Source organism: Cucurbita pepo, chromosome LG15 (genome assembly GCF_002806865.2).
Source record: "Cucurbita pepo subsp. pepo cultivar mu-cu-16 chromosome LG15, ASM280686v2, whole genome shotgun sequence".
NCBI lineage: Eukaryota > Viridiplantae > Streptophyta > Magnoliopsida > Cucurbitales > Cucurbitaceae > Cucurbita > Cucurbita pepo.
Window position 1 is genome coordinate 5,769,929 of NC_036652.1, and position 16,286 is coordinate 5,786,214.

Consider the following 16,286-nt stretch of genomic DNA (forward strand, 5'->3'; position numbering starts at 1 on the left):
AACAAATAATAATTTAATGAGATGGTTCACTCCCTTTATAAAACTAATTACTAGTATATATTGAAAAAAAAAATTATATATTAAAAAATTCTTTAAAATGATATTTTTTCAAAGAATAATATACGAAGACAAATTGTTCACAGAAAATTCAATCTCGGCTTCGATCTCTATAAAAATAAACTAAAATATTTCACACAGTGCCATAGGCCAAATATTCCGCTATATTTTGTATTTATTTAATTTTTAAAAATCGAAATTATAAAAGCCATGAAAATGGATCGCCTTGGTTGGTAAAAGCAATAAATGGGAATTTGATATGATATGTTTTAATATCTTATCCCTATCTCATGCATGCCACATAAATAGTTTATATATATTAAGTAAATTTATGAGTTAAATAATATAACAATTAAAAAAAATCGCTAAATTCATAAAAATTTTAAAAACGCTCGTACAATTTTAAAAATTTTAATTTAAATTTAAAAATATTAATATTGTTCAGCTTCGTCATATATTGATGGTAAAAAAATTATTAAAAAAATAAATTAGGTTTAAAATGACAAAAAATAACTAAACTACTCATTAGAACATTATAGAATATTTTTTTTTCTATATTTCATTTATTATTCATAAATTTGACTTTTTAACATTATAATTTTAATGTTTTTACTCTATTTTTTCTTTTATTTATTATTTTTGTCTATATAATTTCAATGACATCCGAAAATAAATTGTATGCCAGAGAGGGGAACATGGCCAAGCCCTCTCCTCTTCCCCTTCTCTTCCTTTTTTCCATCTTCTCCACGGCGGCGATTGCCCTACACGTTCCGCCGCCTACTGCCGATTCTCAAGTAAAACATCCCCTCACTTTCTTTTTCTTCCCCTGGCATACTCCTCCTCCGCCTCCAGAATATCCTCCTCCTCCGCCTCCGCTACCACCTCCACCTCCGCCTCCACCTCCACCTCCACCACCTCCGCCTCCTCCTCCACCTCCACCACCTCCGCCTCCGCCTCAAAAACCTTACTGTGCCACTCCATCACCACCACCACCTAAACCAAAAGTCCACCCACCACCGCCGCCTCCTCCGCCGCCACCTCCGCCGCCGCCACCGCCGCCGCCGCCACCGCCGCCGCCACCACCCAAACCAAAAGTGCACCCACCTCCGCCACCTAAAAAAAAATTCCGCCCACCGCCCCGACCGTCGCCGCCGCCGCCATCCATAAGCCCAAGAATCAAAATTGCTTACGAAACCATAAAAGATTTCAAATCCAGAATTGAAGATGACCCATTGAACATAACAAATTCATGGGTAGGAAAAGACGTTTGTAAATACAAAGGATTCATCTGCGACAAAGTCCCCGATTACAAAACCACCGCCTTGGCCGGAGTTAGCTTTAACAACTTCGGATTCGGTGGTTCTAACCTGATTCTCAATGGCTTCATCGACCGTTTGCCCGACATTACTTTCTTCCATGCAAACTCCAACAACTTCTCCGGCATCGTCCCCGAACTCATCTCCGATCTCCGATACTTCTACGAGCTCGATCTCAGCAACAACAAATTCTCCGGCGCCTTCCCTAACCAAGTCCTTGACGCCACCAATCTCACCTTCTTGGATATCCGGTTCAACGACTTCTCCGGTCCCGTCCCCCCCAAGCTCTTCGATATGGACATTATCTCCGCCATCTTCCTTAACAACAACAAGTTTAACCATTTCATTCCGCCCAACCTCGGCAACACCCCTGCTCGGTATGTCGCCCTGTCTCATTCGATATTTTTAGATTCTATTGACACGACTCGTTTTAGGGCATTACTTTAATACATGTTAGTAACCCGAAACTAAATTTCGTGAAGATGGTTAGAAAATTTAAGAAGCTAGTTCGTGTTTTAATACGACATTCGAGGATTTTATTGACAGAGCTAGTCTAAGGGCATGACTTTGATAACATATTAATAATCAGTAACTGAGTTTTGTGCTTTAATGTGTAACGTTGTTAGTGGTTATTAACTTGAGTAGAAAGTTTAGGAAGCTAGTTAGTGTTTTCTCCGCTATAAATACTCATCAGATATATGTTAAGTGATTAAAGTTTCTCGGTTCTAAAAGATTTCTCCCCTCAAGTTGTTATTTTGCAGACATATTTTGATCGAGGGTCACATCCCAGAACTAAATATCTTTTTTTTTTTTTTTTTTTCAAAGTTACCTCACTTTTACGAGCAACGAGTTTTGCGGGCCAATCCCAAAAAGCATCGGAACCGGAAAGACAAAGAAAACCCTAATCGAGGTTCTCTTCTCCGACAACAAGCTCTCCGGGTGCTTACCGATGGAGATTGGGGTTTTAGAGAACACAATTCTCTTCGACGCAAGCAAGAACACCCTCACCGGCCCGATCCCCTACTCCTTCGGCTGCTTAGCCAAAATGGAAGTTCTCAACTTCGCCGACAACCGCCTCTACGGCGCCATTCCGGAGATGGTCTGCCAGTTACCCCACCTCCAAAACTTCACCCTTCGCAACAACTACTTCACCCAAGTCGGCCCCGTCTGCCGGAGCTTGATCGTAAAAAAGATTATCGACATTTCGGGGAACTGCATTCTCGGGCTGCCGGACCAGAAATCTAAGGAGGAATGTACCCATTTCTTCAGCCATGTTCAGTACTGCCCTGATGAGAAGTCAATGAAGTACATTCCTTGTAAAGGGGTTTGGTACTTGAATGAAGATCCGGCCGCCGCGCTCCGTCGGCCGGCGAGGAAGGCGACGGAGATGAGAACTTACGGGGCTCTTGTCCCGCATTAAATTGCATTTATTGTGGTTTGGTCGGCAATGTTACTTTTCTTCTTCCCTTTGTGTGTTTCATTGTTTGTGGGTCTAAAGAGATCAATAAAGATTTGAATGTAATAGTAACTATCATTTGTATTAAACCCTAATGTATAATACCAAAACTCGGGTATGTACTTAGCTCGAGCTCGAGTTGTATCTATTATATCGACGGTTATTACTTTGAATTCTCACTTTTCATGTCTGTAATATATTCGAAACCTCACTGAAAACCCGTAAATTTAAATTTAGTTCAACTAGTTAAGTTAATATTATAATAGCAAAACTCGAGTATATACGTTGCTCGAGTTGTACCCATTATCTCTACTGCTATGATTTTGAATTCTCACTTCTCAGATTTGCTATATTCTCAAAAGTTTAATGAAAAATTATAATTTTAAACTTAGCTCGACTAGTTGAGTTATAATAACAGAACTCGAACATATACTTTGTTTGAGTTGTACCCATTATCTCGATCGTTATAACTTTGAATTTCCACTTCTCGTATCTGCAATATACTCAAAAAATTGATATATTTAAACACATCTCAACTAGTTGAGCTAATATTACGATACATATGAGAGGTCTAAATGCTCAAAAACAAAATTTGAATATTGAACAACGTAGTAATCTTAGTCAATCATAACGATATTTTTTGAAGTTCAACGACATGTAAAGATGGAGATTTGAACTTTTTAGTGATGATATTTTCTTTAACCGGGTGAGTATGTTCGGGCTGGCATCTTCAATCATTAATTGTGTTTGTGGCAACATTGAAGATTGGGTAGATGAACATAAATGTATGCAATGGTTTTTGTTTTAATAAAAGATCTATCATAGTAGATATCAAATATAATGAATGTTGGAGTTGTAAGCCAAAGTAGGTACCTAAATTGGTTGAAATTAATATGCAAAACCATGCCATGTTACTTAACTATGAGGTGACCCCCTATGACAATGATTGTTTCTTTTCTTCTTTTGCCTTTAATAATAATTTTAATTTTTTTTTCAATCTAATATTATTCANCCGATAAAAGTTGGATTGAGTTTATTTTTTTTCAGTTTTTTAAAAAACTGAAAATTGGGTTTGGTTTGTGAGTTGACTTTTTTTTTTATCGGGTCAACTGAAAATAGGGTTACGCTCAACCTAATCCTACTTTTAAAAAAGATTAGAGATATAAAATGTTTGTAACCGATGTTAGTGATGCGTTGTGACCCGTAAATATTGTATATGATGCGTTGTTTAGATCATCATACCAACCAACCCGAAATTTTGGATTAATTCGAAGGATTTTTTCAACCCTACCTTACTCAACTCATGTATACTCTCAAACTATCCGGGAATTTATCATGGCAATCACGAAATAAAAATAAGCACTCATCTACAGTCACACTATTTTAAGTCATCCATATCTAAGTTTGAGGTCTAAACAACATTATAATATATTATTATCATTTCGAAGATATATATATATATATATATATATATATATATATATATATTGTAATTTAACTCATTTTTAGTTTCTTTTATAAGTTTATTGTGGGTGAATAATATTGAAAATTAGTGAATATTTGAAGAAAAATAAAACGTAACATTTTAAAGAATAGGGTTAAAATTGGAAAATAAAATGTATAAAAGATTTTAAATATTTATAAGTTAGTATTAAATGCCACTATTTCCTATTTACTTATTGCTTCTCCTGCACGCAACCTTTCGCGATTATTGGTTTTTTTTTTTTTTTTTTTTTTTTTTTTTNTTTTTCAAATGTGATAATAAAATAAAATATCTCATCCCGTCCCGTTCTTATGAAACTTTTCCTTAAATTTCACGAGATTTAGAGGGGAGATTCTCTATGAAAAATTTAAGAAATTGAGTTTAATCTCTAAACTTTTAGGTTTATGTTCATCTGTTCAAAAAAAAAAAAAAAAGAATTAAGTGTTTAATAGTTGTGTATATAATAGATCTCTGATTTTTTTTGAATATTTAACTGATACATAAATTTTTAATTTTGTGTCTTTCACATCTCTCAAATTTTAATTTTATGTACGATAAGTTCTTAAATTATTCATTTTTGTATAACCCAAGAATCTACCGAATAAAAATTGAAAGTTTTGAGTTTTATGAAATAGGGTTCAGGATTTAGGGTTTAGGTAGACACTAAGCCCTAAAATCTACCCAATAAAAATTTTTATTGAAAATTTTGAGTTTTATAAAATAGAGGGTAGAATTTAGAGTTTGAATTTAGGGTTTAGGATGGTAGATTTTAGGGTTTAGGGTTTACTCGATAAAAATTGAAAGTTTTGAGTTTTATAAAATAGAGTTTAGAATTTAGGGTTTGGGTATTTACCCGAAACCCTAAAATCTAGTCAATAAAAATTGAAAGTTTTGAATTTTATAAAATAGGGTTTAGGATTTAGGGTGTTGGATTTTTTCCCTAAACCCTAAATCTTGAAAATTTTGAGTTTTATAAAATAGGGTTTAGTTTCTCCCTAAACCCTAAAATCAACTCAATAAAAATGGAAAGTGGAAAGTTTTGAGTTTTATAAAATAGGGTCTAACGTTTAGACCCTAAATTCTAAACCCTAAAATCTACTTCATAAAAATAGAAAATTTTGGAAAGTTTTGAATTTTATAAAATAGGGTTTAGGGTTTAGAGACCTTAAACCCTAAAATTACTAAAATCTACCTAATAAAATTGAAAGTTTGAGTTTTATAAAATATAAAATTTTTGTTTATATGGTATAGATTAATTAATTTAATTTTTTTTTTTTTAGAAATATATTAGAATTCTATTATATAACGAAATTAAAAGTTTGTTAAATTACTCCAAAAAAAAATCAAGGCATAAAGTGGTGATAAATGGAGAATGATATTGGGCTTGGGCTTTCATGTACAATAAACAACGAATGTGTCGGCCCAAATTAAATTCAATAAGGCCTTTCTTTAATTATATTTTAATTTTCACTTATTATATAATATAAAATCTTTCTTCTTAATTATTATTTTTTTATTGTGTTCTTAAAATATGAAGAATGATTGATGGAATGTTAGGTGGATACTTTGCAAAAAAAAACAATTTAATTAATTAATTAAAAAAAATTCACATATAAAAAGAATTCAGAGACAATACATGATTTACCGTTTTTGTTCATATAATGACGTTAAGATTTTTTATTTTTATTTTTGTATAAATGTAAATTATCTTAATTTTTTTATTTTTTAATAAATTTAATGGTATTAATAAAATTTTATAATGTTTTAAAGTATTTTTGAAATATTAATAAAATTTTAATTTAAAGTCTACGTATATTTTAAAAATTGTAAGTGGGAAAAAAATGAAAAAGGGCGGTCCACTTTGACGTGGACCTTATTAATTTAAACAAAACGTGAATTCCGTTACGGACTCTTTCTAATTCTCTCACCGACACCTTTCTCTTTCTCTCTCCTGACCGTACCATTCTTCCAATTCGAATTCCTAACTAACTCACCTCGTGAACATCAACTACCAATTCCGTGCTCCCACGTGTAATCCACAACCAATCACCGAGCGCGTTTCGTTTTGTCGACCTCGAGTCGCGTGAGATGATGGAATTCTTTTTAAAAAGAAAATTAACGTCATGTTCCTCCACGCACACAAGGGGGAACTGTTCCCTCTCCATCACCGACAGCTACCGATCCGGATTTTAAGCACAGCTCTGCCTTTTTACCTAAAATTACCATTTTACCCCTTCCTCGTTTTTTTTTTTTTTTTNTTTATGTCTTGAGATCTAAATATAAATTTATTTTTAGTTAAATTAAAAAATTATGCAAAAATTACAATATTTCATTAATGTTTTAAAGAAACATACATAATTTTATTTTTTCAAACTTCGTATGTATTTTATGGACCTATATATTATAATCTCCGATATATAAAAATAATTAATTAAATTGTATTTTATACTCTATTATAGACATACATTTCCACTGTTATGCGATATAATCATTATAATGACTATACTTTAGGTTCATAATTACAACTAGGTTAAAAGTCGGTTTTATTCCTGTAATTACCTTTTTTCCTTGAGTATCACTAATTTTCTAATAACACAATAATCCAATCATAAATTAAGTTTCTCTTCTACCAATAAGAGAGTGGGACCCCATTGTTCATATCTTACGAGATATTGAACCGGAAAATATAATAAAATTTTAAATAAGAGTGAGATTAGAGAATTTAATTTAGGATATAGTTTTATATATATATATATATATATATATATAACAAAATGTAACTTTTCTTAAAAGAATATATAATAAAAATTAATATAAATATAACTGTTTGAGCCATGAGAAGGAAAGAGGAAAGAGGGGAAACCGAAGTTAAAACAGTAGAAAGAAAGCAGAGGAATTAGTTTCCTTTCATTATCTGTACATTTTCTCGCTCTTTCTCGGGAACCAAACACAAACATACGCAGATTTGGATGAACATACACTTACAGATCCATACGCACATCTAAATTACCTTAAAATCGACGAACTAGAAGATGAATTCTTACAGAATCTTCCGCCATTTCCCTGCATTCTCTTCTCCACCACGAAATGCCCCAATGAATCCACTGATTCCGACAAATTTTCCCGGCAAAGAAACTCCTCGCTGTAAATCCTCTCAACCTCCCGCCCCATTTCGTGAACGAACACATGGGTTTTCGAATTCCGTTTCCCACATTTGCTTCTAGCCAAAACTCCGGCGGTGAAGATCGCCGACATTCTTCCCGGCGATGTGGGGCTGTACCCACGTGGCCCGTCGACGAGAATCACGTCCCATGGGACTTGGTAAATGTGGTTAGGCAAATCGTTGATGCCGAGTTTGCATTCGGAGAATAAGAGGTTTTGAACGGGTTTGCACTCGTTGTCGGCGTGCGATTGAGCTTGAATTAGAAGCTCCTTCATCTGGCTCACTTTCGTTGTGTATTGAACATCGTACGCTTCGATTCCGGGGTTGGATTGCTCGAATTTGGAGACATGGAACTCGTTTTCGTCGAGGAAGACGGTGACGCCGCCGTGGTTGAGTGCGCGCCAGAGGAGGGATTCGTGGGTTAAACCGAAGATTAAGAAATTACACGCCGGTGAGCAAGGGGAAAGCGCGGCGGCGATGGAGGAAAGCTCGGCGGTGGTCATGTGGGGCTTAGTGGAGTTTGTATCGACGGCGGCGTAGTGGATGAGGGCTGCGGAAATCGGTTGGGGGAGAACAGGGGAGTCGGCGGGGCCGCCGACAGAGCGGCGACGGTCGGCGGCGGAGAAGGTGGAGTTAATGAGGGTTAGAGTGAAGACGAGAGTGAAGAAGGTGAGGAAGGAGAAGAGCCAGCGGCGAGGGGTGAGTGCTGCTCCGCCGGTAGCGGCGGTGGGGGCGGCGAGGCCTTGTTTGTGGATGGAGGGGTGGAGGAGGATGAGCTTGGCGTTGGCGGCGGATTTCATGGCGGTGGAGTTTGGTTTGGTTTTGGAACGAAGAAGAAATGGGAAATGGACGGAGAAAAGAAGTTTCGATTTGTATTCTTAAGGTGGAGGAATCACGGACTGGGGAGGCGCGTGAGTCTCAGACGACAAATTTTTTTAATTATTTTTTATTTTTTAAAAGAAGTGAAGGTACGAGAGGTGATAAATGGCCGTTTTTTTAAAATTTAAAATATATATTAAATGATTGAATTTAATTTTTCACATGCAAAGGGTTTTTCCTCATTATTATATTATTTTAAAGAAAATAAGTTTTATAAGAGAGATTTAATCATGGAATTTAAAAAATAATTGATTATTTTTGCTTATTTTAAAAAATTAATTAGTTTAAAAATATTCTAGGCTCATGTGACAAGCAAAATACGACATCAAGTATAAAGCATGGAAATTCATATTAATGAAGTAAAAAAATTAAAATAAAATAAGTCAATAAAATGTCCTTGTCATTAATTGCTCAATATTTATTTTAACAATTATATATAATTTTGAACAGCTTTTTTAATTAATTACCTAAAAATATAGGTTTTATTGCCTTCATAACTCATGCGTTTCAATATTATATATAAATCAAATACAGATAATTTATGAAAAAAAATAAAAGTAAACTGAGAATATTTAAAATAACGGTTGAACATATACAAATATAATTTATTTTTTTTAAATCATGTAATTTTCGAAGGGAATAAAAAATATCCTTTAAGTTTTTAAAATTTTCATTATTAACATTAAAACTTTTTTAAATACTTCAAAAACTTTAAAAATAAAAAATAAAAAATACCCTTCCCGAAAGTATTAAATTTTTGAAAAGTAACCATTTATTAAGAAAATTTTATTTTATTTTTTTTATTTATTGTTAAATGCTATTTTTTTAATTTCATAATTATTTTTTAAACATAATAGTAATGGTAAGGGTATTTTATATATATATATATATATATATATATATATATATATATATATATATATTAATATTGAGGGCTATTAACATAACTTTTTAATAATTATACGATATTTTTGAATTATTATTAAAAGTTGAATGACATTTTAATAAAACATATTAGTCACCATTTCTATTCAAAACTAAGAATAATAATATATTTAAAAAATAATTAAAAGTTTACGAATATTTTTTAACTATATTAAAAAAAATTAAAGTATTTTTCATTAATTTAACCGGATATGTAAATCAAATACAAAATTTTATTATGTCAAACGTTTATAGTGGTAATTAACAATTGACGAAGTTGGAGTAAAAGTAAATAAATATATAATTAAAATAATTAAACCTTATTGACTCATTCCCAAGCGTAGATTATATATATGTTTTCAAGCCACTTGTTTGAATGATGATATTTTATTACATTATTTTTTAATAACATACGACATATGTCGATAATTAAATCACCTATGAACCAAATCTAAAAAGGTAAGTCCAAATGGACGTTTGTCTTTCTCTTCGGCTTTGGTGTTGTTATCAGTAATGACTGGTAAGAAAAAGTTTGAAGAGACGACATTGATAAAGGACGTAACGACCGTGATACTTTTATAGATGTCAGTAGCAAGAAGTTAAAATGTCGTGATGAGTAGAGTTATATGTCCGTGAATACAATGAACTAGTCGTAGCGGATTTTGTTACCAGGTAACAATTAAAAATAATAATAATAAATAAATAAATAAAAGCGGAAAATTAGGAAGAAATTCTGGTGGGAGTCAAAAGAATGTAGCGGAATGGAGGAGTTTAAGGTGGGAGGGTATTTTGGGGAATTCACTTTCAAATATTACCTTTTGATTCTTAGATACGGATAGAGGACTGGAAGGAACGTGATGTGATTTGACCTTTCCTGCCCTTTGTCTCGTCTAAAAGGTTATAATTTGAATAATTTGAATAATTTGAATTAACTTTTCGCTCTCTTTTTTGCTTTTGTTAAATGGTTATATTTTACTCCAAAATAATAATTATAATAAATAAACTTTCACTTTTATTTTTTAAATATATTTTAATATTAAATTTTATTTTAAAATTAATATATAGAAAACATATATATATTAAAATCAAGATGGTTACAACTATTTATTTTTTATTTTTTCTAGTTTTTACACATTAATTTATATTTAAATAATATTATAAATGATATCGTTTTCTAATTTAAGAGGGGCAAGGAGACAAACAAGGTAGTTATAATAATGAAATTATAGTTAAAGAACAGCGCATTTACCGGCCGCACCGGTGTCCCGTCCAAATAACACATCAAAATTTTAGTGTCATGTGATACGCTATTATTCGCATTAAATCTGTTTGATTCTGCTTTTATTATTCAAATCTTCACTAATGTCCTCACGTTTCTTTCTTTTTTATTCCGTTTTAAATAATTCTTTCTTTTTTTTCTCTCTCTCATTTTCTATTTTCTTATTACTTTTTAAAACACTCTTTAATTTTCAATTACATTTCAAAATGAAAAAAAAAAAAAAAAAACTTTATTTTGAAAAAAAATTTAAAAAATACCGCTAAAAAATAAAAAATACCGTTACAGTTAAAAATTCTATAAAAAAAATACTCCTGAATTTATGAAGTTTGGTTAATACTCTTCAATTTTTTTTTAAACTTCAAAAATATATTTACTGTTGGATAATGTTTCAAAAATATTTTAAAAATTTTTATAGTACCAAACAAGGTAAAAAAAAATTTATATAGGGTAAGAATGTTAATGTTAGTTTTAAAATTTTATGGGTATTTTTTAATTAAAATTTTAAAGCTTTTTTTTTAAATCAAATATATATTTTTAAGATTATTTTTATTAATTTAGTGGAAAAATGATAAAAGTTGAATATATAAAAAAAAAAAAAAAGGAACCGACACATTTTGAATATTCATCGACTTAAACTGAATTAAATGGGAAAAACATTTTACACACAAATAATAATAATAAATATTATTATTATTATTATTGAGGCAAGACAGTCCAATCATTTCACAATTATTCATTAGTAATTAAGAAATACAGAAATAAATAGCTTTAATTATTTATATATAAATTTCATATGGGTATATATAATAATTTAGGCTTTTAATTATAAACAAATAATAACTAAAATAGTATGAACCTTTTATAGGGCTGGATTCCAATCTTTCATTTCACTTTAAATGGTGTAGGGAACTCCACATGTTTTTTTCCTATTCCTTTTAAATGGAGACGAACTTCCTTTCGCAGTCCACGATCCAAATTCACGCTCACTTTCATTCGTTAGGTTTAAGATTTGTGGGTATCGCTATACCAACTTATTTTAAACCACAAATTATCTGAACATGTATTCTCGAGGTTAAGATGATGAATCTATACTCCAAATATTCCGACAATTTTAGATTAAAAATTTATTATTTTTTCTCTCCAAGGAATTTATAGAATATTTTAAAATATATTTTAAAAAATAGATATTATAAGAATATGCATATATGATTTAAAATGTATATTTTAAAAGATGTGTAATGTCATATCTATCCTAAAAAGAACCGAGATTCAAAAGCTTTAAGTTTTAAGACAAAAAAAAACAAAAAAAACAAAAACAAAAATTGACCAATTGCCCATATGAATTTGACATTTCAATGATATATATATATATATATATATATATGCAAAACCATGAGAGCTTATGCTCAAAGTGGACAATATCATACTATTGTGGAGATCCGTGATTCGTAACATAGTATTAGAAGCTTATGCTCAAAGTGGACAATATCATACTATTGTGGAGATCCGTGATTCCTAACATGGTATCAAATTCATCTGAGTCTGCTATGGAATGCAAATGTATTTTTATTAATTTAATTTAATATGGAGGAGTATCTTTTGGGAGCCATTTGCATTGATTTCCCATCCTAATTTCATTGGGTTTTGCTCATCATAATGCTCCATGCTTGCTGGACATTAATTGGCCATTCAACTCAATCACTTTCATGTCTCTTTAATTATGGTTTGTCATGTTATTAATTTTCAAACCACCCCTTTTAATCATAGTTTAAGATTTAATAGTATAAGCATTTACCTTTTAACTCGACCTCAATCACGTTTCATGTTTGTTAAATGGGTCGATTTAATCGTACGCCTAGACCCAAGATTTCAAGATCAGTTTGATTGGATTAATTTTAATTCGTTTAATATTTATTTAATTAAGTGAAACAAATTAATCTTTTTAAATTCATAAAATTTATTTCTTTAATTTAGTATTTACAAATTTAGTTCTATGTTATAATTTAATTTTTTAATTTGTATGGTGAAATTTTCATTAAAATTAAATATTAATTTTTATAATTTATGGTCGCATTTAATAGTTTATAAGAGGAAGTTGAGAGATTAAATTTGTTATAAAATTCAAAATACAAATACTAAACCCTAAACAAATTAAGAGATTAAATTATTGCTTTGGAACGCAAGTGTTTTTTGACCCACATCGAAAAGTTTATGCAACGTGCGCTTTAATATAAAGCGTAATTTCAAATGGATTGTCACCAAGCCGCGGAACGAAGTGATAGGGCTAATTGATCCAATTGGGTCATAAGGCTCAGGAAAGTCCCCGGGCCATCCACTGCAGAGATGCAGACCCGGAAACGGGATACTTCGGGAGTCCAATGGGCCATCGCAATGCACATAGCGAGAGGCCGAGACATGTGTGGAGCCTCAGAGCCCATTGGCACCGAATAATAACTGGCCGCGTATCACAGATATTCACTCGCCTCTTACCCTGGGGGTGTTAACAGAACGGGGCTTACGCTTCCACGGCACTTTTTTTTTTAATCTTTATTTAATAAATCAACGCATAATGTTTTTTTTTTAATCTTTATTTAATAAATCAACGCATAATGTTTTATTATAAATAAACGGGTTTATTTGGAGAGATTTCCAAACTAGTTATAAATGAAAAAAAAAATTGTAACAAAAGTAGGAAGAGGGTTGAGGATAATCATGAGTTTGTAAGTAAAACGTAAGTAAAACCACAAGTGCTCGTATTCAACACAGACAATATCACATCACCATCTGTGATTCCTAATAAAAAAGAGATTGATATGGAGAAGAAATGCAGAAAGTGTGAGAAGAAGAAAGAAAAAGCGTAATGGAGAAATGAAAATGAGATCCAATACGAATTTGAAATCAAATTGGGAAGAAGAAAAAGGAGGTATATTGGGTAAAAGCACATGCGTGGAGGTTTTGCTATAGAAGTCGAAAGCGCGTTCGTGAGCATTAGAGAAGTCCAAGTATTTAGAAGCCAAAATGTGGTGATTGAATTTCATGACGCAACTGCTTACTCTTTTCCTCCATTATTCTTATTACTCTTCAAATGTGGTGATTGAATTTTACGAACCTTCCCCAGACCTTGTTTACAAATAAAAGAAAATTATACTCTGTTTCTGTTTACAATATTGGATTTAATTAAGAACAGTTTGAGTTCCATCCAGATACTTCCATTAACCACAATTATAAATTATATTACAATTATGGGACCCAAGAATTCCATTCATCTTTCGCTTCTATTTCCCCATTATAAATTCTCCCAAATCCCCACTCTGTTCTTCATCTTTATCTTCATCCTCTGTTTTCATCCTCTGTTTCTGCAACTCTTTATCCGCCATGGGAAGCGAACCTCGACAGCTCCATATCTTCTTGTTCCCCTTCATGGCTCACGGCCACATCATCCCCTTCGTCGATATGGCCAAGCTATTCGTATCTCGTGGCGCCAAGATCACTATTGTCACCACCCCTCTCAACTCCATCTCCATCTCCAAATCCCTTCAAAATTTCACTTCACAGATTGAGCTGATTGTCCTCAAATTCCCTGTTGCTGAAGTGGGCCTTCCGGATACTTGCGAAAACGCTGATTCCCTTCCAAGTCCGGATTATGTCCCCAAATTCTTCGAAGCTTCCACCTTACTTCAAGCCCCTTTTGAGCAGGCTCTGCTTCAGAGCCGCCCTGATTGCCTCGTTGCTGACATGTTCTTCCCTTGGACTAATGATCTCGCCGCGAAAATTGGTATCCCCAGGTTGATTTTTCATGGGACTGGTGCTTTTTCGCTTTGTGCTTCTGATTTCATGAGACTTCACAAGCCTGAAAAGAATGTTTCGTCGGAAACAGAGCCTTTTCTCATTCCTTATCTCCCCGGAGATATTAAGATAACGAAAATGAAACTCCCTTCAAACTTTCGGGAAGATACCCAGACTGAATTTAGTAAATTCTTCAACGAGGTTAAAGAATCGGAATCGAATTGCTATGGGGTTGTTGTGAATAGTTTTTACGAGCTGGAAACAGAGTATGTTGATTGTTACAGAGATGTGTTGCGACGAAAGGCATGGCCTATTGGTCCACTTTCATTATGCAACAATGGAGCTCGTGAAATTGCGCAGAGAGGAAAAGAATCCGCCATTGATGAACACGAGTGCTTGAAATGGCTCGATTCCCAGAAACCCAATTCGGTTGTGTATGTCTGTTTTGGAAGTTTGGCGAAATTCAACTCTGCTCAGCTCAAGGAGATAGCTATTGGGCTTGAGGCTTCTGGGAAAAGCTTCATATGGGTTGTCCGGAAAGTGAACGGAGAAGACAAGGAAGAGGATCAAAATTGGCTGCCGGAGGGGTTCGAACAGAGGATGGAAGGAAAAGGGCTGATTATAAGAGGATGGGCGCCGCAAGTTCTGATATTGAATCACCCGGCGGTGGGTGGATTTGTAACACACTGCGGGTGGAATTCGACGCTGGAAGGGGTTGCCGCCGGCGTTCCGATGGTGACATGGCCGGTATCGGCGGAGCAGTTTTACAATGAGATATTAGTGACAGAGGTGCTGAAAACAGGGGTCGCTGTCGGGGTTCAGAAATGGGTGCCTGGTGTCGGAGATTTCATCGGAGGGGAAGCTGTGGAGAAGGCGATAAGGAGAGTAATGGACGATGAAGAAGGTGTAGAGATGAGAAACAGAGCAGCAGAGAATGCAGAGAAGGCGAAGAAGGCCGTCGGGAACGACGGATCATCGTACCGGAATCTGGATGCGTTGATTGAGGAGCTGAAATCGTTGGCGTTTTAGATTCGTTTCCAAGTATGACGGCCGACGGCGACAGCGACGGCGACGGCCGTGTTCATGTCATCCCCCATTAGTTGGTCTAGATTTTCTTTTTGTACTTTTTCATTTGAATGGATAATATTTTTGTCTGCCTATTTTAATATTTTAAATTCTCAATTTTTAGTTGAAAATAAATTGATAAAATTAGATTTATAAATTAAAAATATTTAAAAAAAAAAAAAAAAAGGAAAAAAAAAACATTAAAAAGAACAAACAAAAAAGGGACATGACAATTGCCACTAGAAAGATGGACCATAAGAACACATGTATTGACTAAGTAAATTAAAATATGATTATTTAAAGACAATTGGTATTTACCTTTGAAAAAAAAATATTTTTAATTGTATGAGTTTTTTTTGGTTGAAATAAAAAAATAAATCACGGGAAAAAAGTACATTGGAGAGGAACAATGTCTATCACGAACATGGACAAATAAAATAATTCTAATTCATGAGTGCTTAAAACTTAATTCCAACGCGTGAATACATGTTTCTAGATAATGACAAAACATATCATTTTGTCCCATAATTTTATTACTATTTATTTATAATAGTAGGAGGGGATGAAAATTTGGTACATTGAATGCAGGAGACCGGATGAAGAATATTAGGTGGTGAAATGCCACTCGAACTCAAAGTTAGTTGGTTCTCCCTCAAAATTTGTTGAGGTGAAGTGGTTGTCATAATCGTCTATAACTAAATCTAATGACCTGCTAACACCTCTTCTACCACTTCTGTTTCTTCCTCACCCTTTACCTTTGGAGCTTGAAGTTTCCGTACCTCAATATTTTTAAATTTGTCAATATCTTTAAATTTGTCATCTCCTCTTAAATGAGAATATTAATAAGATAATTTATAATATTAAATATGCAACAAACT

General features: G+C 33.0%; 3 protein-coding genes across 3 annotated transcripts; 2 read left to right on the forward strand and 1 right to left on the reverse strand.

Annotated features, from left to right (window-relative positions):
- The first annotated feature begins 734 nt into the window (after positions 1–734).
- Positions 735–3,002, forward strand: LOC111811264 (uncharacterized protein At4g06744-like). The gene is made up of 3 exons (XM_023698031.1): positions 735–1,088; positions 1,125–1,750; positions 2,199–3,002. Exons 1-3 carry the CDS (start codon positions 753–755, stop codon positions 2,791–2,793), a joined length of 1,557 nt encoding a protein of 518 aa, XP_023553799.1. The 5' UTR covers positions 735–752; the 3' UTR covers positions 2,794–3,002.
- A 4,178-nt stretch (positions 3,003–7,180) lies between these two features.
- Positions 7,181–8,403, reverse strand: LOC111811288 (protein IRX15-LIKE-like). Its single transcript, XM_023698062.1, has one exon. The coding sequence runs from the start codon at positions 8,273–8,275 to the stop codon at positions 7,319–7,321; it is 957 nt and encodes a 318-aa protein (XP_023553830.1). The 5' UTR covers positions 8,276–8,403; the 3' UTR covers positions 7,181–7,318.
- Positions 8,404–13,808: 5,405 nt separating this feature from the next.
- On the forward strand, positions 13,809–15,511 carry LOC111811287 (scopoletin glucosyltransferase-like). The gene has a single exon (XM_023698061.1). The coding sequence runs from the start codon at positions 13,933–13,935 to the stop codon at positions 15,370–15,372; it is 1,440 nt and encodes a 479-aa protein (XP_023553829.1). The 5' UTR covers positions 13,809–13,932; the 3' UTR covers positions 15,373–15,511.
- The last annotated feature ends 775 nt before the right edge of the window (positions 15,512–16,286 follow it).

What these genes read in the sequence shown, in the direction of transcription:
- LOC111811264 (XM_023698031.1), top strand. Translation starts at nt 753, where the DNA reads ATGGCCAAGCCCTCTCCTCTTCCCCTTCTCTTCCTTTTTTCCATCTTC. An exon ending in CACCACCGCCGCCTCCTCCG is followed by an intron (nt 1,089 to 1,124) that starts CCGCCACCTCCG and finishes CCGCCGCCGCCA; the next exon opens with CCGCCGCCGCCACCACCCAA. An exon ending in CTCGGCAACACCCCTGCTCG is followed by an intron (nt 1,751 to 2,198) that starts GTATGTCGCCCT and finishes TTTTTTTCAAAG; the next exon opens with TTACCTCACTTTTACGAGCA.
- LOC111811288 (XM_023698062.1), bottom strand. Translation starts at nt 8,275, where the DNA reads ATGAAATCCGCCGCCAACGCCAAGCTCATCCTCCTCCACCCCTCCATC.
- LOC111811287 (XM_023698061.1), top strand. Translation starts at nt 13,933, where the DNA reads ATGGGAAGCGAACCTCGACAGCTCCATATCTTCTTGTTCCCCTTCATG.